This window comes from Grus americana, chromosome 22 (genome assembly GCF_028858705.1).
Source record: "Grus americana isolate bGruAme1 chromosome 22, bGruAme1.mat, whole genome shotgun sequence".
NCBI lineage: Eukaryota > Metazoa > Chordata > Aves > Gruiformes > Gruidae > Grus > Grus americana.
The window spans coordinates 3,130,230-3,153,194 of record NC_072873.1 but is presented as its reverse complement, the minus strand read 5'-3'; the positions used below and the strand labels follow the sequence as shown (position 1 = coordinate 3,153,194).

At 71.4% G+C, this 22,965-nt stretch overlaps 1 protein-coding gene across 1 annotated transcript; it reads right to left on the bottom strand.

Moving 5' to 3' along the window:
- Nucleotides 1-458: 458 nt before the first annotated feature.
- Nucleotides 459-22,156, bottom strand: RARA (retinoic acid receptor alpha). The gene is given in 10 exon segments (XM_054801836.1): nucleotides 459-784; nucleotides 1,079-1,237; nucleotides 1,508-1,712; nucleotides 1,794-1,970; nucleotides 2,058-2,218; nucleotides 3,109-3,250; nucleotides 3,346-3,438; nucleotides 3,440-3,495; nucleotides 14,436-14,739; nucleotides 22,004-22,156. Coding segments are annotated over 9 exon segments (1,362 nt in total). The 5' UTR covers nucleotides 14,614-14,739; nucleotides 22,004-22,156; the 3' UTR covers nucleotides 459-593.
- Nucleotides 22,157-22,965: the final 809 nt, after the last annotated feature.

The window sequence follows — 22,965 nt, the reverse complement described above, 5'->3', positions numbered from 1 at the left end:
CCCACCCCTCCCCGGCAGCGCCCGTCGTGCCCCCTCCACCTGCACAGGCCTAAAAACCCCTCCAAACTTTTACAAAGGTTTTAAAACGTATTTATAGATATTTATAGATATTTATATATATATACTTTGCTTTCTTTCTCTTTTAAATGACTCTGCTTCCTCGGCGTGCGGGGTCTGGCCGGGTCTTCCCCGCCGGACGGCCGGGATGGCGGGGATGGGGGGGGGGGGGGGGGGGGGGGGGGTGGCTCGGTGGTCGCGATCCCGTGTGTGCTGGTGCTGGTGGGGCCGGGGCGTCCCCGGGGATGCGGCCGAGGTCCCCCGCGCCCCTGAAATGTGACTCAACCAACGCGCTTCGCCCAGGGCTGGGGGGGGGGGCGGGGGCAGCCGGCTGGGGGCTGCGGGGCTCCCCGTGGGGTCCGCTCCGGCGGGGGGGGAGGGTGTCCCGGGGCTGTGTCGGCGGGGGGCTGCCGAGGAGTCCGCCCCAGGGGGGGCTGCAGCCAGGGCCGAGGCGCAGGGTCTCTCTCTCTCTCTCCCCCCACCACTCCCCGCGTGCCGGCGTGCCGGGCTCTGTCCTGGTGCGCGCCAGGCGCGGGTCACGGCGAGTGCGTGGCCGGGCTGCTGCGGTTGGAGCTGGGCGAAAGGCTGGGGCTGCAGCTGCCCGCGCGGGGGCCACCCGGCTGCCCCCCCAACGTGTCCATGCCCTCCGAGTTCTCCAGCATCTCCTGGATGAGGGGCGGCATCGACCCCGGGATCTCCATCTTCAGCGTGATCACCCGCTCAGCGCCTGCAGGAAGGGTCGGGGGTCAGCGGGGCAGGGCACGGCCAACACCCCCAAACTGGCACCCCCAAACCAGCACCCAGCTCTGCTCTTCCTTGGGTGCCGAACAAGGGACATGGCCACGTCCCTGGAGGACGCTGTGCAGTGGAAATCCCCTCCCTCGTCCCCTCCGGAGGACGCTGTGCCCTGGGGAAGGACGAGTGCCCTGGACACCCCTCTCCGCCCCGATGCCGAGCCCAAGGGATGTTCCCGCGGGACACGGAGCCGCAGGAGGGCGGCCGCCCCCTCCCCAGCACTCACCCTTGGCGCTGATGCTGCGGAGATCCGTGATCTTCATGAGCATCTTGGGGAACATGTGGGGCTTGTTGGGCCTCCTCTTCCTCACGTAGATCTTCAGCGCCTCCAGCAGTGGCTCCTGCAGCTTGTCCACTTTGTCGGGCTGCTCCAGGTCCTGGCGGTCTGGGGCGGGGGGGGGGGGGGGGGGGGCACGACAGTGGTTAGAGGGGGGGCAGGGCACGTCCTGTCATCCCCCTCCATCCCCCCGTGGGGGTGGGTACGGCTCAGCTCCCTGTACCAGGTCCTGGGGGGGGTGGCGGTCACCGGGATGGCTGTGCCGCAGCAAAGGGCACCATTTGGGGAGGGGGCGAGACAGCCGGGCAGGCACCGGGTTTGGGTCCGCTGGGGTGCTGGGCAGGGTGCCCGTCCCTGCAGCCCCCCCCCAGCACCCACCTCCGCAGATGAGGCAGATGGCGCTGAGCAGCCCTGTTTCGGCATCGTCCATCTCCAGCGGCAGCAGCTGGTTGGCGAAGGCAAAGACCAGGTCGGTGAGAGGCCCGAAGCCGGCGTTGTGCATCTGCGTGCGGTTCAGCGTCAGCCCGTCCGAGAAGGTCATGGTGTCCTGCTCCGGCGTGTAGCGCGTGCAGATCCGCAAGATCTGGGGGGGGGGGCGAGGGTGGGAGGGCTCAGCCTGGCGTCCCCTCTCCATCCCCGTCCCTGTCCCCGTCCCCGCTCTCACCAGGATGTCGAGGCAGGCGGCTTTGAGGAGGGTGATCTGGTCGGCGATGGTGAGCGTGGTGAAGCCGGGGAGCTGCTTGGCAAACTCCACTGTCTTGATGATGCACTTGGTGGACAACTCACTGAACTTGTCCCACAGGTCGATGTCCAGGGAGACCCGCTGCTCCGAGCTGTTGTTCTGAGGGGGGGAGATGGGGGGGGTGAGGATGCTGCAGAGGGGGGGTGGCCGCGCTCCCCAGCCCCCCCGGGACCCCCCGACACTCACCGTAGTGTATTTGCCGAGCTGGCAGAGGGCGGGGAAGGTCTCCTGGTGGGCTTTGCGCACCTTCTCGATGAGCTCCTCCACCTCGGGCGTGATGATGTAGCTCTCCGAGCACTCCGGTTTGGGCACGTCCTTCTTCTTCTTGTTCCGGTCATTGCGGACGGCTACAGGGCGGGGGGTGGCAGGGTCAGCGTCACCCAGCCCCGCTGCCACCCAGCCCCTGACTGGGGACGAGGGCTCAGCCCCACCGTGCTCTGTCCACCCCCCCCCAGGGCAGGATGAGGACCCCACCACGGGATCAGTCACGGTGACAAATGGCTGCCAGCCCCACACAGCTTTCTTTTAAATAAGCCCTCAAGTCATTAGGAGGCAATTAGGGGGTGACACTGCACCCGTGGCGGGGGACGTGCACCCCTGGTCACGGGGACAGTGCGCAGCTCTGTGCTGCAAAGCCGATACAGCCGAGAAAAACAGCAGGGAGAGAAAATGGCAGCTGAGCCACCGCGCTCATTGAGGTGGCGGGGGGGTGGGCAGCCAGGCACAGCCCCAGCCCCGCGCCCCGCAGGGATCAGCCTCTGTGGGACCCCTCTTGGGTGGGGGGGGGGGGGCGACCTGCAGCCCCTGGGATGCTGAACACCCCCCCGGCGGTGCCCGGCCTCCCCAGCAAGCGCCAGCCCCCTCTGGGGCAGGGGGGGGTCGCTGGCCCCCAGGGGCGGGCAGATGGGGCAGGACTTGGGGAGGCAGCTGCGCCCCAGCAGCCATCGCCCCCCGGTCACCCACCCCCGGCGATGCCGTGCCGCACGGGGGGTACAGCCAGGCACCATGACAACTGGCACGCAGACGCCAGGAGGCCTCATCAGCGTCATTTATCTCTGACATCATCAATCACACGTTGCTCAGGCAACGGCCGGGCTGTGACACAAACCCAGGGGGCCCCCCAGTCCCCCCCACAGGGTCTCACTGGGCACATGGTGGGGGTTGCCGGGATGGCCCACCGCGCCTGGACCCCCTGGCTGCACCCAGGCAGGGTGTCCCCGTCCCCATCCACACTCACACTCCTTGGACATGCCGACTTCGAAGCACTTCTGGAGGCGGCAGTACTGGCACCGGTTGCGCGTCACCTTGTTGATGATGCAGTTCTTGTCCCGGTGGCACGTGTACACCATGTTCTTCTGGATGCTGCGGCGGAAGAAGCCCTGGGGACCCCGCACGCCCCGGTCAGCGCCCGGCCCAGGGACCCCGGGGACTCGCGGGGACGGTCCCCGCGGCGCGGGGCGCTGGCAGCTCTCACCTTGCAGCCCTCGCAGGCGCTCACCCCGTAGTGGTACCCCGAGGATTTGTCCTGGCAGACGAAGCAGGGCTTGTAGACGCGGGGCAGGGGGGGGCGGCGAGGGCGGGCTGGGCACGATCTCCTCCGAGCTGGTGCTCTGCGTCTCGACGGCTGCGGGGAAGGAAGGCAACGGCGCTCAGGGCATGGAGACCCCCAGGCAGGGCTGGTCCTGCAGGGACCCCCCCTCCAGCCCCGCACCCCTTGACAGCACCAGGGCCAGCCCCTGGGGCTGGGGGTCCCCCCCCATTCCCCCCCCCCCCCCAGCACTGCCCACGCCAGCTTTGCCCGGCCACGGGGCCGGGTCGCGTGGGGCCGGCAGGGAGAGGACGCGAGCTGGGAAGATGCAATTTGACATTTCCAGGCCACGGAGACGATGTGGAATTCAGGCAGACAAAAAGAAAAATAAAAGAAGAAAAGAAAAAAAAAAAACGCCGGAATCCCAGGAGCCCCCCGCGCGGGCGGCGCTGATGGCGTCTGCGGGGCCGGCGCGGTGCAGTCCCAGTGCGGGGGGTGGGGGGGCCGTTGCCGCACACTCGCTCGCACGTGCGGGCACACACGTGTGCACAGTCTGGGGGCCACCCACGGCCCCAGAGCCAAAGGCATGGCCCCCTCCCAGGAGAGGATGGACACGGTGGCCCTCAGCCGGCACCCTGCGGGTCCCCAGCAGAGGACGTCCCCAAGGGCGGCGCCACCCTTGTCCCCACAACAGGCAGCCCCCAGCCACCACGTGCTGCAACGGCCCCCCACCCCAAAAATTCATGGGACATACCTGCCCCCCCCCACCCTGCACTCCAAAATCCCATGGGACATGCCACCTCCCTCCTGCCCCCCAGGACCATCCCTGTCCCCCACTGACCCCCAGGACCACCCAGGAGGTGATCGAGCCACCCAGGACAAGCCCCCCCCCCCCCCCCGCCTCCATGGGGTGTGCGGCGCGGTGCAGCCGGGGTGCCGGCCCCGGTGTGGGGTGCAGCCAGGCAGGGGTTAAGCGCTCCCCAGCTCCTCCGGGATGTTTGCGAATGTTTTTCTGCAGCGGAGCCAAGCGAACCAGTCAAACAGGATATTAAAGGCCGGGCCCGGCGGGGGAGCCCGGCCCCCCCCCACCCCCCCGCCCCGCCAGCCCCTGCGCCCCAAAAAAGGCCCTCGAAAAGGGCCCTGGCACCACCCGTTCACCCCCCCCGAGGCTGGGGAGCCGTGGGGAGAAGCCCCGGACCAGGGGCACCCACCCCACACCCACCCCAGAGCTGAGCCGAGGAGGGGTCCCACGGGGGGGCGGTGGGGCTCGGCGGGGGGGTGATGGATGAGGGGTGGGGGTCCCCAGCCTGGCTGCGCCACCGGCCAGTCGCCAAAGGTCATGGGTGCAGACGGGACCAGGGAGGGGGGACAACGGGGACAAAGCCACCCACGACGCTTGTCCCCCAGCACAGCGGGGACGGGCGAGCGTGCCGGCACGGAGGCGAGCGTGCAGGGCAGAACGCGAGCGTGCGGGGCACGGCGGCGAGCGTGTGGGGTAGGGAGCGAGCACGCAGGGTGTGGAGATGAGTGTGTGGGATACGAGCGTGCGGGGCGCGGAGGCGAGCGAGCCGGGCAGCGCTTCCCGGGCGGCACTGAATAAATCACCGCTGCCACTCGAGGGAGCGGAGCCATTAAAGTGACTGAGCGAACGTCGTCTATAATTTATCGCCTCTTTTATATAATTTAAGAACTTCCTCGTGGAGAGCTGCACTCACAAAATGCAGATTTGACAAGATTTTGATGTGCTGGGTGCGGGGGGGGGGGGGAGGGGACTCGGTTCCCCCCGCGCCGGCGCACACTGGTGTCCCCGGGCAGGCACGGCTGCGCCAGCACCGCGGGAATCCCCTGCCACCGCAGCCACCGGCGAAGGGACCGCGGGCACAGCCGCCTGCCCAGCCAGCTTCCCAGGAGCCCATCGCGGTGGCGTCAGGCCTGGGTGCTCCTCGCGCCCCTGTGGAGCAAGGGAAGGGCACAGAGCAGCTCCCAAAGGTGCTGAGCGAGCAGGATGGGTGCAAACCTCCCCTGCTCCCACAGGGCTGGGTGCGGGAGGGGCCGGCTGGGGACACCGGGGACCCTTCCCTTCCCCCAGCCCCATCTCCCGAACAGGAGGGACCCAGGCGTCCTGCCCCCCCGCACGCAGGCAGCGGGGCCCAGCTGCAGACCAGATGCTGCGGCTCCGCCAGCATCCCCGGGCGAACGCGCCGCCCCCGCCTGCGGCCCCGCCGGCCGCTTCCTGCCCACACCAAGAGACCCCGGGGCACCCCGACACCCGGCACCCCCGCCCCGGCGTGGGAAAGCGCCTGCAGGGCCACACCGCGTGCCCCGAATTCCTGCACCTCTGCAGGAGCGAAGGAGGGGGAAAAAGGAGGGTCCCGGGAGCGATGAGGCCAGGAGCCCCGAGCTGCAGGGTGCCCCAGGCCATGGGGTGCCCGGTCCTGCCCACGTGCCACCGGGCACGGTGCTCAGCCCACCGGGCACTGCCGTCCCGCCTGGTCCCCCCACAGGGCATCCTGCCCAGCAGACCCAGGGTCCCTGCCCCCTGCCAGCGCCAGGCCTGGGGTCCCCATCACCCCGACTCTCATCCCCCACACCACCGCCCCGTGCCGCAGCGCTGTGCTGGCTGCAGGCCACCGGCTGGCCCAGGGTGACAGAGCACGGCTCATGCCGGCGGGGCCACCTTGTGCCCAGTGGGGTGGTCCCAACCCCACGTACCCCCCCACGAGACCCCCACAGCACCCCACAAAACCCCTTGCAGCATGTGGACCCACATTGGCACAGGATGCCCACTGCCTACAGGCCCCTCCACCACCCTTGGGAACCACCTTGTGCCTCGGTTTCCCCAGCTGTGGCACAGTGGCGTCCCCAGGCCCTGCTGCAGCATTGGGCGGGCTCCCCGCGCCCCAGGGAGCAGCTCTTCCCCCAGTGCCAGCGAGATGGCGTCCCACCGGGCAGGGCAGTGCCGGTGCCGGGCTAGCAGCCAGCACCTCGGGGCCAGCCCCGCCAGGCACAGCCCAGCCGCAGCCACAGCTGTCTCTGGGGAAACTGAGGCACGGCATGGCCACCCCCAACACTACCGAGCCGTGCCGTGGGCTGGCACCCCCGGGCTGGGGAGACACGGCACTTTGGTGTGACGTAGGGAGCAGGGCGCCCTGCCAGGGATCCCCGCCAGCACCCGCCGCCCACACGCCCGCCAGGTCACGGTCACCACGACCAGAGCCCAGAGGTGCCCTGGCCCCGGCTGAGCTGCCCGTGCTGCCCACGGGGAGGGGGCTCTGGCCAGGGGCCCCTCTCCCGCAGGACTGGGGGCATAGAGGGGGGTGATGGCCCCCAACTACCCCACTTGGGCCAGCACAGCCCCAGTGGGATCAGGGGGGCCTGCGCTAAGGGGATGGCACTGGAGCCTGGGATACACAGCCCCTGCCAGGCCCTGCCTGCACCCTGCCTGCTCTGGGGCTCAAAGGCAGCACCCCCTCGCAGAGGCGGCGGGAGCCCCCGCGGCAGCCCCGCGCCATCCCCAGCTGCAGACAAAGGCCCCTCGCGCCGCGCTCGCACCCGATGCCAGCGGAAAGGTCGAGCGGCCCCGAGACAATGGGGGGAGCGAGACGGCGGGGGCCGCGGCCGCACACCCCACGTGCAGCACCGGCCACAGGCACCGAACCGGGCATCGCCGTGAGAATGGCGAACCATCGGCAGGAAGAGGGGCCCACCGGCCCCCCCAGTGATGAGGCGGTCCCCCCGGCCCCACGGGAGGGCCCCGCAGCCCTTATCGGGGTGAAAGTCCTACAGGGCCCGGCAGGACTTTCCCCAGGCCATTATCACAGCCCGTGGCCCCTGGGCACCAGGCCAGGCCTGCCGGCCACCCGCTGAGGGGGACGGAGTGGGACCCCCTCCTGCCCGGGCCCTGCTTGCCCCCCACACCACCCCCAGCCCCGCACGGTGGGGACAAAGCACAGCAGGGTCCCGTGTCCCCCCCGTGGGGGTGGCAGCCCCTGGGCCAGCCGGCAACACGGGGTGTGCTGCCTGTACCCCTGCCTGCTCCTGCTGCCTGCCCCAGCCGGAGCTGCCCGCACACCCTGTGCACCCCCTGCACAGAGCACGGGGCCTGCCCGTCCCCAAGGACGGCGGGGGACACCGGGCTGTGGCCCCCCCAGGGACACCAGGCAGGATCCTGCCAGTGGGAGCAGGACTCACTGGGCCCCACCACGGCACCCAGGACACCCCGGCCCGGGGGGACACCCCGATCCCCGGCAGGGCCATGGCGGGGGGCCCACGCTGGCGCTCCCCCCACCCGTGGAGCAGCAGCAGCAGCAGCAGCAGGCACAGCGGCTCTGGAGTTAATTGGATTTTGTGGGAGCCCTTATCAGGAGGGAGCGAAATTCCCGGTGGCGGAGCTGGCGCTGCCGCGGCCCCCACTCGTGGGGAGGGGGTGCGGGGGGGGGAGGTCCCCGCCGGCCCCCGGTTCACCGGGCTCAGCTCACCAGCCCCGGCCCGGCCGTCCCAGCTCTCGCCGAAATAGGACAAGGGTTGTTTATGGCCGAGCCGGCGGCATCTGCGCAGAGCTCTGCCCGGCGATGGAGGGCGCTGGGCCGGGGGCTGAGCCCGGCACCCCCGCCCCGGGATGAGCACCCAGCACCCTGCTCAGCGCCCCCGCCCACGGCCAAGCCCCCAGCACCCCGTACCCACGCCCGCACCCAGCACCCACTCCCGCACCCATCCCCGCGCCCAGCACCCATCGCTCCGCACCCATCCCCGCAGCACCACCCCCCCCCCCCAGCCCGGATCAGAGACGGGCTTGAGGCCGCTCTTCCCGCCCAGGCGGGCTCCAGCACCGGCCCGAAGCGGCGGTGAGGGGCCCGGCCCCCCCGGGGCGCAGGTACCTACAGCGGCCGGAGCTGCTCCAGGGCGGGGGGCGGCGAGGGGGGGCCCCGCGGGGCGCGGGGGGGCCGCGCTCCGGCAGCAGGCAGCCCCGGCCCGGCCCGTAGAAATCCATCCGGAGGAAGGGGCCGGGGGGCAGCCCCGCCACCGCCGCGCCCTCGTACATGGCCCGGGGCCGCGGGGGCGGCTCCCCCGGTCCGGCGGCGGGGGCGGCCCCGGGGCGGTCAGCGCCCCCCCCCGCGGGAGCCGGGCCCCCGGGGCGCCCCGCGCCGCGCTGCCATGGCCCCGCCGCGGCTCAGCCGGGGAGCGGGGCCCCGCCGCTCCGCTCCGCGCCCGGGCAGGCGGCGGCGGCGGCGGGCGGAGGAGGAGGAGGAGGAGGAGGAGGAGGAGGAGGAGGGGGAGGGGAGGAAGGCGCAGCCCCGCCGGCTCTGCGGCTCCGGCAGCCCCGGTCCCTCCCGACACCAGCCGCCTCCCCACAACCTTAACCCGCTCCGCGCCGCGGGGCCGCCCGGCCGCCCCCGTCCTCCCCCGCCGCCGCCGCCGCCGCCTCCCCTCCCCGGGACGGCCGGCACCGGCCACGGCCGCGCGGCGGGACACGGACGCGCAGGGGCAGCGCCACGCGGAAGCGGGCCGGGGGGGGGGCGCACGGCGGGGCCGGGGGCTGCCCGGGGCCGCGGCTCATTTGCCTAATGGGATGCGGGTGAACTGCGGGTGAACCCGGTGGGGAAGGGCTCACCTCGCCCTGACCCCCGGCCACCACCACCCCCCCCCGGGGGTGAGGGTGCCACCGCACGGGGGGGGGGAATGATGCGTGTGTGCACATGTGTGTATGCATGTGTGTGCATGCGTGTGTGCGTGCATGCATGTTCCTGCGGCATGATGGAGTATGTGCTTGTTTGCATCCCCACTGCAGAGGGGCCCACGCGTGCTCCTGCTACACCATTGCATGGGAGGTGTGGTGTGTGTGTGTGCATATTCCCGTGGTACACGGGGCAGCCTGTGTGTTCCTTCTGCACACACATACACGCGTGTGTGACACCATGTCCCCACCAAGCACATGAGCAGCTGAGCGCATGCACACGTGTGTGTATACTCCCACTGTATCTGTGTGTGCACCCCCCCACATACGTGTGCGGTTGCGTGTGGCCCATGTGTGGCAGTGCCACGTGCTCCCCCCTCCCCTGCACACAGATCCCCACGGGAGGTGACACCCCAAACCCGGGGCCACCCAAGCAGTGCCAGCGCTGCCCGCGCAGGCCAGCATCACCCCACGCAGCACAGCCGGCTCGGCCTCGCTGCCCGCACCCAGACAGGGACGGACCCACGCCAAGGACGGCTGCCACAGGGCCGGGCTGCGGTGCCACTTCCCCGACGCGCTGGTAACCTCCACGCCGCGCAGTCTCACCCACCCACCCTCACTTCCTGCAACATGGCACCGCTGGCACAGCCACGCCATGGGGCCCAGCCCCGGTGCATTCCACGGTGGGCACACGGCCTCTGCCACGCCACGGGGTCCGCTCCGCCCCAGCCCCACGCTGCCCACCCCAGGGGTGTCCTTAGAGGGAGACCCCACGATGCCACAGGGCCCATCTGAACCCCGACCCGTGTGCTGCACACGTGTGTGCACAGCTGGACACAGGTGAGAAGATGCGGGTGCTGCCGCACACGCCAGCCCTGCACAGCCACATGCAGCAACCGGGGAACGTGCGTGAGCAGATGTGCGTGCGTGTGCGCACACATGGCAGTATGCACACACACACACGCAGGGCAGTGTGCTCACACGCACCCCAAGGCCGAGGACACCCTCCCAGCGGCACGACCGCACTCTGCACGCCCACATGCCCCGGCCCCGCACACGCCAGCAGCCCCCCCCACCCCCGGCCCCAAAGTGAGCAGCCAGGACCGCCCCGCTTTTACTTCCAACCTGCCCCCCCCAAAGGGGGGGGGGGGGGGGAAGGGGAGAAAAACAAAAAAAAAGAATAAGAAAAAGGCCAGGAGGCGTGTGTATGTGTGTGCATGTGTGTGTGCGTGTGTGTCTGCGCAGAGCAGATCAGCAGCGCCTGTTTAAATAATAATAGAAAGTCAAAGGCTTTGCTTAGCCAGCAGGTTTCTGAACAAAAGCCCAGCGCTCCTCCAACTTCCTGCAGCGAACATGACAAATGTCTGCTTTGACTCATTTACCAGCGCTGGAAAGAATGTGGCTGCGACGGAGGGGACGGAGGGGACACGGGCCGGTGGCACTGCACGGCTCGGCCACGGCACAGTCGTGCCATGCACGCACGCCGGCAGCCGCCCCACCGGGCAAGCGCTTCCCGTCCCACGCCGGTGGCAACAGGAAGAAACAGAGATTAAAAAAAAAAAAAACAAAACCAAACCCCAAAGCCTTAACGCAGAAGCCAAGAGGAACTGGGTGAGGGGAGTGCCCCACACGCAGCCCTGTGGCGCAAGGGGGGACGGGGACACCCCACCATGCGCCCTGTGCCACCGCCCCACCAGCATCCTGGAGGCACCAGAATGGGGCCCCCCCTCGGCAGCACCCCCCGGCCCTGCTTCTGCCCGGTCCCCACTCACGGGGGCAGCCGATGCTCCGGGGAACACAAGATGCTCCCGCGAGCGTGATAGAGACGCGGCCCCAAAGCCCACGGGGGACCCCACAGGGGACCCTGCTGCGCCCAGAGCAGGCAGCTTTGGGAGCGCACGGTCACAGCCCCAGCCCAGGCAGACAACGGGACGTGGACAGGGACCCCCGGGACCCCCACGCAAACCCACCCATCCCAACCCGGGGTATGGGGTGCCCAGCCCTGGCCCCTTTCCCCCATCCCCACACGGGCACCTCGGGGCCCCGCAGCCCCCCTGCCACCCGCCCACTTCAAAAGACCCCATTTATCCCCTTCAGCCGCTTTTGAGCGCCGCAAATTCCCGGCCGGCGCAGGCGGCTCCCCCCGGCCCCCGTGACAGTGATAGAAAACCTCCGCCGTAATGGGCTTTCCCAGGCGCGGGGGCTCAGCGCCCAGCACGGCCTCATCAATCTTCCCCGGGCGGAGATGGGGGGGCCGGGGGGTCCCCAGCACCGCACCCCACAGGGGCTCCCCAGCCTCTGCCCCAAGCAGGGCCCCCCACCCCCCGCTGTCCCCCCCCACCCGCGGCCCCTGGCCTGCAGGGAGCACGTTTTGCTCATTAATTTTTAAAAATTAATTAATTACAGGGCGCTGCGGGGGAGCGGCTGCGGCGCAGAGGAAACTGGAGCCAGCGGGTAGGGTGACAGGCCGCGGGGCCCCCCGTCCCGGCAGCCAAGAGCAGGGCTGGGGGGGGGGGGGGGGCCTGGCTGCAGGGGGAGGGGGGCCACCTTGGGGTCCCATTTCCCGCAGCCGGGTCTGGGAACCAGGGCGGAGGGAGGGTCCGGTGGGGGTGGCAGCCCGGGGAGCACCTCGCAGGGCAGTGGGCGAGAGTCCCTCGTGGCCCCCCGAGACCCCCATGGGCCAACACTGGACAAGGGGAGGGGACCCCCAGGGACAGCCAGGCCCTGCAGAAGGAGGCCAGCACCGAGCCCCGGGGAGGGGGATGAGGGCACAGGCACAGCCCTGGCACCCCCGCACGCACCGACACGCGTGCGCGCACCCGGCATGGCGACACAGGTGGCTCAGCACCGGGCGCAGCGTGCACACACGGGTGCGCAGGCACGGGCACACGCACAGCGGGCAAGGCACCGAGCACACTCATGCACACACACCCGTGTGCACATGCAGCCGCTCAGCCCTGCGCATGCCTGCTGCACGCACGCACACTCCCCCGCACACCCCAGCTCTGCACCGACAGCTGTGCGCACACGGGCGTGCACACACACACGCAGGCACAGCTGGCAGCGCACGCGCACGGCGCTACAGACACACGCACGCAGCCAGCTCCACGCACACACGAATGTGCACACCCCCTTGCACAGGGTGCGCACACACACCCACCCCTGCAGCGTGCACACATGGGCACACACGTGCACGTCCACCACGCGAGCGCACACGCATCCACACGCAGCTGTGAGCACGGAAAGGCCCCGCACCCACCGCAGGTGCCCCCCACACCATCCCCTGCCCACCCTGGGGTGCCCCACATCGGGGCCCAGTGTGGGGCAGGGGCTCCCGTCCCCAACCCGCAGGGGAAGCCGCAGCACTTGTGCCAGGGTGGCCGTGCCGGGGTTGGGGGGGGGGGGGGGGTGGGTGTGCCCAGCACCTCCATTCACTTCCCCTTTGCTGGGTGCTCTCGACTCACGGCACGAAGGGCCCCACACACGGGTCTGGCCCCGGCTGGGACACGGTCGCTCCCAGGGCACCCAGGGACACCCACCTCGGGCTGGGGGGTGCAACGGGCCTCCCCTGCACCCGGGGAGGGGGCGAGCGGGACAGCCCCCAGCACCATGCACAGGATACGGCCGATCCCATTTCCCCATGCCAGGGGCAAAGCACGCAGCACCCCAGGGGGCGGATCTGGCACCAGCAGCTCCCCTGCAGCCCCACCGCCACGGGATCCCCGTCCCGACACCCATGGCCCCGGCGGGGCATCCAGCTGAACCCCGGTATGGTGGGGGGGGAAATCTGCACCCCCAGAAGGGCCCAGCCAGATCGGCCCCAGGGCCACGCAGCTGCAGCACATCTGGCGAGGGCGGGCCAGCGGCGGGGCCGGACATGTGTGAGGAAGGGGCAGCTGCACCACATCCCCCCCGCAGCCCCCCAGCCGGGACACAGCCCCCAGCCCCCAGCATTTCCCTGCTGGCCCCACCGCCAGGAGCGAGAGCGGGGGTATCCCACCTGGGCACACACCAAATACAGGGGACACACAGGGCACCCACCAGGCTGTATGGGTGCTACGGGGGGGGCAAACACGGTGTCCCCAGCCCCTGCGTCCCCCAGGACTCCTGGGCACCCCAGCAGGGATGGCCAAGGGGAAACTGAGGCACAGTTCACCCAGCCACCATCAGCGCCAGAGGACCCTCCAGCCCTGCCTGACCACTGCCCGCGGCCCCCGTCCCCAGTGTCATGGAAGGGGGGGACAGCCCCCCCCCCCCGCCAGCCTGTTCCCACAACCCCGTGCGGCAGGAATGGCCCCAGAGCCAGCGCGGGGGAGGGGCCCCACCCACCGCCACCCAGTCGCTGAACTGGTCCCACTGGGTCCCACCGCCGCCGGGGCGGCTCCGGCGGGGGACAGCGCCCGGGGCCGGCCCTGCCCGGGCCTGCACCGTCCCCCGGGGCCAGGGACGGGCTGAGGGGGCCCCGCCACACCCCGACCCACGGGGGGCCTCCTCGACAGCGGGTGCCGCGGGGCACCCATGCCGGCACGGCGCGGGAACGGGCAAGGCTGCCTGTCCGCACAGAGGTGTCGGGGATGGGAAGGCGTCCGGCAGCCGCACCATGGCACCCAGTAAAGGCCCAGGGAAACTGAGGCACGCTGAGGGCTGGGGTCACGCTGTGGGGAGGACCCCGGCCAGGAGCCCACCTCCCGCGGCTCCCAGCTGCCGGCGCGGCAGGGCGGTGATTACCGGGGCCGTGATGGACGACCCTGTCAGGGGGAAATTGAATCAGGAGCAGACGCGATGATTGCCTTCATCGCCTCCCCCACGGGCGGCCCCCGCGCCGCCGGCGAACAAAGAGCCGCCGCGGGGACGCAGCGCGGCACTGGCCTCCCCGGCCCCCCCGCCATTGCCGAGCCCCCCATCTCCCAGCCCGGCCATGGTGGGTGCCGGGGACGGTGACAGCCAACGGCCCCTAACCAGGGCCAGCTGGGCCGTTAACAGCCGGGGTATAAACACAGCCATTAACGAAGCCGGCCACACAGCAGCAATTAACTGATACACACCCCGCCGGGTGCCACTGCCCGCTCCGTGCCTCAGTTTCCCCAGCGGCAGAACTGACACACGGGGAGACGCGCCCAGCACTCGCCTCCCACCAAGCAAGGAGCTGCTGCCCCCCAAACGCAGCTCCCCACAGGTGGGCGACACGGCAGCTGGGAGCAGGGAGATCCCCCCTAACCCGTGCCACCGCCCCGGGGCGGATTACGGACCAGCGCCGGAACAGCAGCATGGGATTGGCACCCGTGTCCTACATCGGGGACAGACCCCAGTATGGGGGGGATCCCACACACCCCCCCTCCAGCACCGGGGCCGCGGTACTCACTGGCAGGCGAGGGGGTGCTGTATCCACTGATGGGCAGCTGGTGCTGGATGCCGGCCAGCGTGCTGGGTGGCGAGAGCCCCCCCAGCATGTGGGGGAAGAAGAAGGCATAGGGGGGCACAGGGTAGCCATTGAGGTGCCCCCCTCCAGGTGTGGGGCAGGAGCTGCTGTTGCTGGCCATGGCGGGGGTCTCCAGCGTGGGTGGAGGCTCTCAGGCGCAGGGTGCGAGGGCCGAGCAGAGCATGGGGCCCACGGGCAACCCGCTGCCCGGCGGCTGTCCTCGCTGGCGGCGCTGGCTCCTGCGACACTGTGGGGGGGAACAGAGAGGGCGGTTAGTGGAGGGGCTGGGATGCCTGGCCCCCACCCCAATGTGGCACCTACCAGTTGTGCCTCAGTTTCCCCAGACCCCCCTAGGGGTCACATCCCCTCTGGGCCCCAGGAGGTCACAGTGGGCCGGGCCCAGCGCTCTCCCCCCCACCCCACCCCCCCCGAGATTAACGACAATCCCCCAGATTAACGACACCGCGACCGGCAGGGCCCGGCAGGCGCAGGTCGCTAATCCCAGCTTAGCGGGCGAGGGGGCAGGGGATGGCGTGGGGACACTGCGGCCCCACAGGACACCCCGTGGGGCCAGGGGCCACACGATGGCCCCAAACCTGCTCCCCCAGGCCTGGCCTGGGAACTGGGGTGCATGGGGGGTCTGAGGAGGGCAGCACCCCCTGCCCCAGTCCAGGGGGCTGCGAGGCAGCAGCAGGGGGGGGAAGGACAGGCACGCTGGGGTCCCCTGAGGACAACGGCTCTGCTCCAGCCTGGCTCTCTGCTGTCACAGCCACGCACCCCTAACAGCTCCGCTCCCCCTACGCCTGCACCGAGCGTGAGGGGGCTCAGGGTAGGAGGGGGCTCACCCCCCCCCATGGGACCGGACCCTGGGGGGCTCAGCCTGGCTGCCCGCTGCAGAGCTGGGCTCTGCCCATGGGGGAGCAGCACCTACCCTGCACCGTGTGCTGGGCCGTGTCGGCAGCTCCCACACCAACCCGTCGGGGCACGGACCCCACGGCCCAGGCCAGGCCAGGGGGCGGCGGTGGGAAGGGGGGCACGGGGCTTTCACAATCCCGGGCTGGCTGTTTATTTAAGCGCTGGCGCGGGGCCCGGCGGGGGCTGTTTATTTGCCGAGAGTGCTGGCTCCCGGCCCCGCGGAGGCGGAAAAGGATCCAGAGGAACAAGGCTGGGCCGCCCGGCGAGGCGCTGGGGAGGGGCCGGGACGGGCACAGCCCTGCCCGCCCCCCCCCCCCCAGCACCCAGCTGGGAGCACCCACTGGAGGCAGGACCCCCATCCTCCCAGCTTACACCAGCACCCACAGTCCCAGCGCTGCCCCCCACCCGTGGGGACCCGCTGGAGCACCCACGGGGAGACCCACGGCCCAGCTGTCCCCGGGGTGGGCACCCAGGGGTGGCTGGGGTGGGGGTGATGATACACACCCCCCCGGCACAGGGCACCTCACGGGGCACAGCAGCACGTGGCGGATTCCCACGGGCACTGCCGGGGCACCGTGCCGGACCTCGGGTCAGCATCCGCCCAGGCCCAGGGGCCACGGCTCGGCCCCAAGGAGGGAACAGACTTCGCGTGGGGGCCCCGGCCCCCCGATGTGGGGGGCTGCCCACTGTCCCCCAGCCAGGCCATGGCCCCTGAGCCGCGCTGGCCGGGGGGAGCAGGGGGGAGGGAGGCGCGGGAAGAACTGTTTATGTTTGCCGGTGCCAAGTGCTCGCCGGGCACCGCGCCAGCCGCGCCGGGGCCCAATTACTCAACCCGCTCCTGCCCCCCCGCACGCCGCCAGCCTGGGACTGAGAGAGGCCAGCACCACTGGCCTGGCCACCAGGCACCCCAAATCTGGCAGGCGGCTGCAGGGCCCCCCCCCCGGCCCCTTCCCAACACCCCCACAGGACCAGCAGTGGCCAGGAGGGTCCAGGGAGCCCCTCTCCCGTGGGTCCCTGTAGGCAGAAGGAGCTGCGGCCCAGAGGAGCCCCCACCGGCCCCTGTGCCTGCACAGACCCCGGCACATGGCTGCTCCTCAACCGGGGCAAGGGGGTCCTGGGCATCCTGGCCCGGCTCGGCTCCCAGAGCACCCCAGGCCAGCAGTGTGGGGCCAGGGGCCGTGCAGCCCCTCGGCAGGGGCCCACGCTCGCCCTCCCCGGCGCCTTTTCCTCCAGTCCCCGGCAGGAGCTGGACGGGGCCCGGAGCTTCCTGGAATCCAGCGCCTTGTTCCAGCCCCGCAGAAAACACGGCCGCGGAGCCCGGGCCAAATCCCAGCCACGAGGAACCTCCCGGCCAGGCCAGGGGCGGCCCCCGGGAGCAGACGGACGCACGGACACGCAGACCAGAGCCATTCCCAGGGCTGGTGGCAGCACGGCTGGAGGGACCATAGCTGTCCAAGCCACCCGTGACCCCAAACTGGAGCACAAAACCCACTCCACACGGCTGTGTGGAGATAGGCTGGACAGCACCGGCACAGCCCACCCAAGAGACCCCTGCCGAAAACGCAGCCCCGAGCTGTGACCCCAGGCTGGATTCACTGCCCACACCCCAGGGCAGGATCGCATCCTCCTCCCCTGCGCCTGGCATGGCCAGCACGGCTAACCACAGAGCAGCTGGGATTGCACTGGGACGGCAGCACCGCAACACCCACCTCCCCAGTGGCCGTCCCCAGACCTGCCCACCGAGGGGGTATTGCCCCCATCCCACCCCACGGGCTCCCCGACCTCCCCGGTGCAGGCAGCACCCCCAGCCCTGGTGCCCATGTCACACCATCAAACCCAGCCGCGTTTCCTGCCAGGGCACACGGTGATGGCAGCGCCAGCGCCCGGATGTGACACGCCGGTGAGCGGGGGCACCGCCCTGTGTGTGTGTGTGTCTCCCCCCCCCCCCCCCCCGCCCTGGCACCATGGGGGCAAGCAGGGCCAGAACTGCTCTGGGTTGCCTGGCGCGGTGGCGGGCAGCGACCGAGCCCTTCCTGTCATGCTTGCGGGCACCGTGCTCCCGGCCGCAGCTTCCCCTTGCCTGTCTCAATTCCTGGGCGGCCAGGTTTCAGTTCAGCCCCAGCCCTGTTGCCACGGCCCCCTGCCACCCCGGCCCCCGTCACCCCGCTCCCCTGCCACCCCAGCCCCCGTCACCCTGCTTCCCTGCTGCCACCCCACAGCCTACCGCCCCAGCCCCCTCTGCTCCCCAAATCTGGCAGGGGCTGCTGCCCGCATCCCCCATCCTCACCAGGACAGGTCACGGGAACACCCCGGTGCCAGGCCACCCCCGTGGCACATGGGTAGAAAAAGGGGGTGCCCTGCCCCCAGCGCGGGGGGAGCAGGGTGGCCCCGCTCCGCTGGCAGCCTCCCGGGCAGGGCAGGAAGCGCCCGTGGAGCCGCTGTGCGGTCGCAGCCTGCGGTTTCCTCGCTGCTGTCAGCGCCTGGCCCGGGGCAGCCTCACACGCGAGGCTGAGGGCTCGGCTGCCCCCCGCTACCGCCACCCTCCCCGGTAGCCCCCGGGCCGGCCAGCGCCAAGCAGGGGGCGTGAAGTGCCCCCCCGGCAGGGCCGCTGAGCAAGACCCCCTTCCCATATCCCCAAAGCTTCTGGGCCGTGAGTCACCGTCACGTTTCTCACGTCCCCAGGCAGGCGTGAATCATGCCCCAGCCCAGCGGCAGGGCCAGAGCCGGCGGCGTACGCTCGGCACAGGCAGAGAGCGCCAGAGCCAGGGCTGCCCGCAGCCCCCGTTCAAGGGGATCTGGGGGTGCCGGGACCGGTGCGGACCCCAGGACCCGCAAGCTGCTGCCAAGGCCCAGCAGTGCACCCAGGGGCTTGCTCAGCCCCACCGCAGGTCCCTGGGCAGCGCCGGTGCCCCCGCACCCTGGCACTCTGCAGCCCAGCAGCAACCTGCACCGGGCCACCCCGGCTTCGAGCCGCACGGACACGGGGCCAGGGATCCCGCACAGACCAGTGCGGACGGTGTCCTTGCTGGCGGGGATGGTGTCGGTGCCGGCCTCCCCATTCCGGGGGGGCACATGGGCACCCCAGGGAACGGATGCCAGCCCTGACGCATGGGTCCTCACCCCGGCACCCCCATGTCCACATCCTGCTGCCGGGTGGGAGCCACAAACTGAAATTCCACCTGTCACGGCCAGGCCGGCTCCGGTTACGCGGGGAACGCGCCGCTCCGGTTACACCTCCCGCACCCGCCACCAGACGCGCCATTCTTCTGCGGGAACAGGTGCCCCGGCCCCCGCCATGGCCCCCAGGACAGACACGGCTGTGCCACGCCGCCACCAGCACCAGTACCACCCCAGCCTGGCCACCCTGTGGGTGCCGGCTCGCCAGATCCTGCAAGGAGCCGACCAGCCCGGCTCAGCCATAAAGACCCAGCGGTGCCCTGGCCAGCCCTACCCACCAGCCCCTCGCACTGCGGGACAGCCCCGCAGCACCCTGGGGACCCCCACCCACAGGCCAGCATTGCCTGCCCACAGAAGGGGCACCCCGGAGCGCAGTCCAGCCCCCAACCCACGGTGCAGCCCTGACCCTTGGGATGAGCCCAGGGAACCGCAGGTTCTGCAGCCCGGGAGGGGTCGCGGTGCCGGGGTACCCCATCCTGGTTCCCCATGGGCTCCTGGGAAGTGGTGGGATTGCACCACGGCAGCCGCTTGCAGCAGCCCCTGGTTGTTTTTAGCCCTGGATGCGGCGCGCAGCCGGCGCCCTGGGAACGGCGTGCCGGGAACAGCGCAGCCCCAGACAGCCCTTTCTGGCTCAGCGACAGCCGGCAGACAAGTGCAGCTGGCTGCGCCGCCGGCCCGCGGCACGGGGCCGCTCGGGACACGGCGCCCGGGGCTGGTGTGGGTGGACCCATCGGGCAGGCGATAGCGCGACGCCCCCGGACACCAGGATTTGGTGGCACCGTGCCCTGGCCCAGGCAGGCTCCCAGGGACTGGGATCAGGCCAGGCTGGGCTAGGACCTGGCGTACCTGGCGGGGGGGCCAAACCACCCCAGGCCACAGGTACTGCGACCGGGCCGGCTGTGGGAGGGCACATAGACGTGTGCCGCTGCCATGTCCCCTGTCACAACCTGGCAGCCATGGCTCAGCTGGGGATGGCAGAGGGCAGGACGGGTGCACGCGGCCCCTTGCCGGCCCTGCCACGAGCCACCCCCCTGCTAAGCTGCCTCCAGCCGCAGGGAGATTAACCCATTTTCCGTAATCAGCACATGTGTCACCGCAGATATGATCGCAGCCCCCCCGCGCCTGCCAGCACCGCAGCCCTTCCCCCCGAGCCCCAGGGCTGGCACTGCCACGGGGGGGCCTGCGGCACAGGGGAACCCATGGGTGCCAGGGGACTCCGGGCACACGCTGCGAGGGCCCCACAGCTTCCCCAGCCGAGGGGTCCCCTGCAGTCCTGTAGCAGAACCCCAAAAAGGGCCAGGGGACCCCAGAGCCCAGCCACCCCCCTCAGTGGCAGCACTGGCATCGGCGCAAACCATTCCCAGGGCGGGTGGCCCAGGACACGCTCTGCCCGCAGCCGGCACAGCCGAGTGTGGCACGTTGACATGCCAGAGCCTCCTGGTTATAAATAGAGCCAGAGCGGCAGAGCTGGTGAATCCCAGCGCCGCAGGGCAGGCGCCGGCACGGGCCCTCCCCAGGCTCGGTGGCTGCGACGCCGCTCCCGGCACGGGGACTGAGCACCGGGGACACAGCGGATGCACAAGGACAGCCAGGCGAAGCCGGGCATCCCAGCTGGGACGCAACGCACGTGGGCACCAGGCAGTGTGGGATGGGGTCCTGCCCTCCTCCCCGCCATCCCGGTACCCGCTGGTATCAGCCGTGTCACCTGGGGCGGGGGGGGCCACGAATGCAGCGGTGGACGATAGTGCCGGGCACTCACCGGCATCCCAGAGAGCCCTGATGCGAGCACCCGCGGAGCCACACGCATCCCCACGCCACAGCAAGGTCACCCCCAAGGGCAGGGCGTGGGGCCCATGGGTGACATATGGCCCAGGAGCAGCGGCTACGGGGCCGCTAAGCCCCCGAGCCGTCACCCACTAATCCCCGCACGGAGACCGGCGGTCAGGGCGCCGCACCCAGAGCTGCCGGCCGGCGCCTGCCTGGCATCTCCGAGCAGGACGGCCGCTCCCACAGCAAGGACCGGTGTGGGCACCGTGGGGAAGCACCCGCGTCCCCCCCCAGCACCCTCCGGGCTGTGGGACGGCCCCCACCGCCCAACGAGGTCAAAGGTCAGAGGCACAGATTTGGGGGACACCCCTGCTCCGACTCTGCCCCGCCCTGGGGCGCTGCTGCCCGGCCCGGGGGGGGGGGGGCGCCCCCCCCACCCTCGGGGCCGCGGCCGGGGGAGCACCCAGCGGGGCAGCCCCCACCCCAGCCCGGCCCGGCCCAGCCGCCGCCGCCCGGAGCCCGCGGGGGCTCCGCCGCCCCCAGCCCGGCCCCAGTCATCTGCTGCGGCGGGGGAGGCGGCGGCCGGCGCCCCCCGCCCGGCCCCCCCCGCCCCCGCCGCCGCGCCAGCGCCCTGTCAGCCGCGGAGAGCGATGGCTTCCTCCGCCCGCCGGCCAGGAAACGGCGCAGACGCCGCTCCCGCCCCCCGGACCCCGCCGCCCCCCGCGTTCCCGGCCCCGCTCACCCGCCGGGCCCCGCCGTCTGCTCCCCGGCCCCCCCGCACCCCTAAAAGGGGAAGCGGCCCCGGCTTCCCCCCCCACCTCCCCGCCCGCCCCCGCCGGGGCGGGGGGTGGGGGGAACGTGGCTGCACGCACCGGAGGCCCGGGGGGGGGCCCGGTTCTCCCGGGGGGGCACCCCCAGCACCGCGCCCCGTGGCGGTGCCCCGGCACACACACACACCCCGGGGGGGGGGGGACCGCAGCCCCCTGCACCGGGGGTGCCCCGAGCCCTCAGCGGGGTCGGGGGGGGGGGGGCAGCGGTGCCGCTCGGGAGCGCCCAGCCAGCCGGCCCCGGGAGGGGGGACCCCAGCACCGGTAACCGGGGAGATCCGGCACCGCCAAGCCCGGGGGCAAAGCCACGACCTGGAACAGGGGCGGGGGGGGGGCAACGCTGCCCCTCCGGGGCTCCCGGCAGCCTCAGCCAGGCGGGAGCCTTCGCGCGCCCCCCCCCCCCCCCCCAGGGACCCCACCATCGAGACGGAACGAGGGGGATCCCCAGGATTCCCCCGTTACCGGAGGGGGATCCCCAGCGCCGCCTCTCGGGGGGGGGGACGACGACGACGGACACGGGACACACGGACGGGACACCCACCCCCCTAGGACCCTCAAGACGCCCCTACCAAGGCAGGATCTCCCGCAACCCCCTCCCGGAGCGGAGACACCCCACGACCCCGACAGCACCCACCACCCTCCCCCGGTCCTTACGGCCCCACGAAGGCGGCGACCCCCCCCCCCCCCCCCCCGCCTCCACCGGCACGACGCGCTCGGTCCCGCCGTCACGGCCCCCCCCCCCGCTCCACGCACGCCTCAGTACCGAGACCACAGCAAACCCCCTTCCCTTCCCTCCACGAGTAGATACGAAGGCCCACTCATTACCTGATCACGGAGACTTCACACCGAGATCCTTAAAACCGGGAAGCTCCCGGTACTGCTCATGGCGGCGGAGGCACGGGGGCGACCCGGCCTAAAGGGGGTTAAGGAGCGGGAAGGGGAAAGGGAAGGGGGGAGGGGGGGGGGGATAAAAGGGAACGGGGTAAAGGGAAGGGGGGGGGGAAACGCTTAACGAGCGGCGGCCGCGGCCATTGCGAGTCATGTGCTCGCGGGGAAACTTTACCCGGGGCTGGGCCGGGCGGGGCGGCGGCGGCGGCGGCGGCGGCGACGGAGGGGAGGGGGGAGCGACGGAGAACGCCCCGCCCCTCCGTTGGCCACGCCCCTCGCCACGCCCCTCCCGCCAATGGGGCGCCGCCTCCGGCGGCGCCCCATTGGCGGGAGGGGCGTGGCGAGGGGCGTGGCCGGACCCTTTGAAGTCTCCAGAAGGCGGAAGGGGAGAAAGTGGGTGCGCACGCCGCGCGCTGGGAGGGGGCTCTTAAAGGGGCCGCGCACCCTCAGCATCGTTGCCCCTCTTTCCTCTCCACCACACCACACGCTCACCGAGGGGGTTTCCTCTCTGTTCAGGGGTCACGCAAGACCCAGGGTGGGGAAAAGGGGGGGGTATGGGGTAGCCACCCACACCCACCACCCCCCCCCCGCACTGAGCTGTCCTGTCCTCTTTGGGGGGGGGGGGCACGCAGGGAAAACACGCGTGGGGGGGGGGGTCGTCCATGCGATGCGAGGAGTAGCGTTGGACCAGCCAGGGCTTGGGGAAGTGTGTGTGGGGGGGTGTCAAGCAGGATGGGTCCCCTGAAGTCACCCTGGGGGACCCGGGGTGCGGGGGAATCCCTGAGTTGCCCCCAGGCTCAGAGGGGCAGGGCTGGGGGTCGCCCACGGCTCCCTGGGGCTGCAGAGGTGCCCGCACACGGGGGGGGGACGACTTCCCTGGCTGCCTGCCTGCCCCCAGC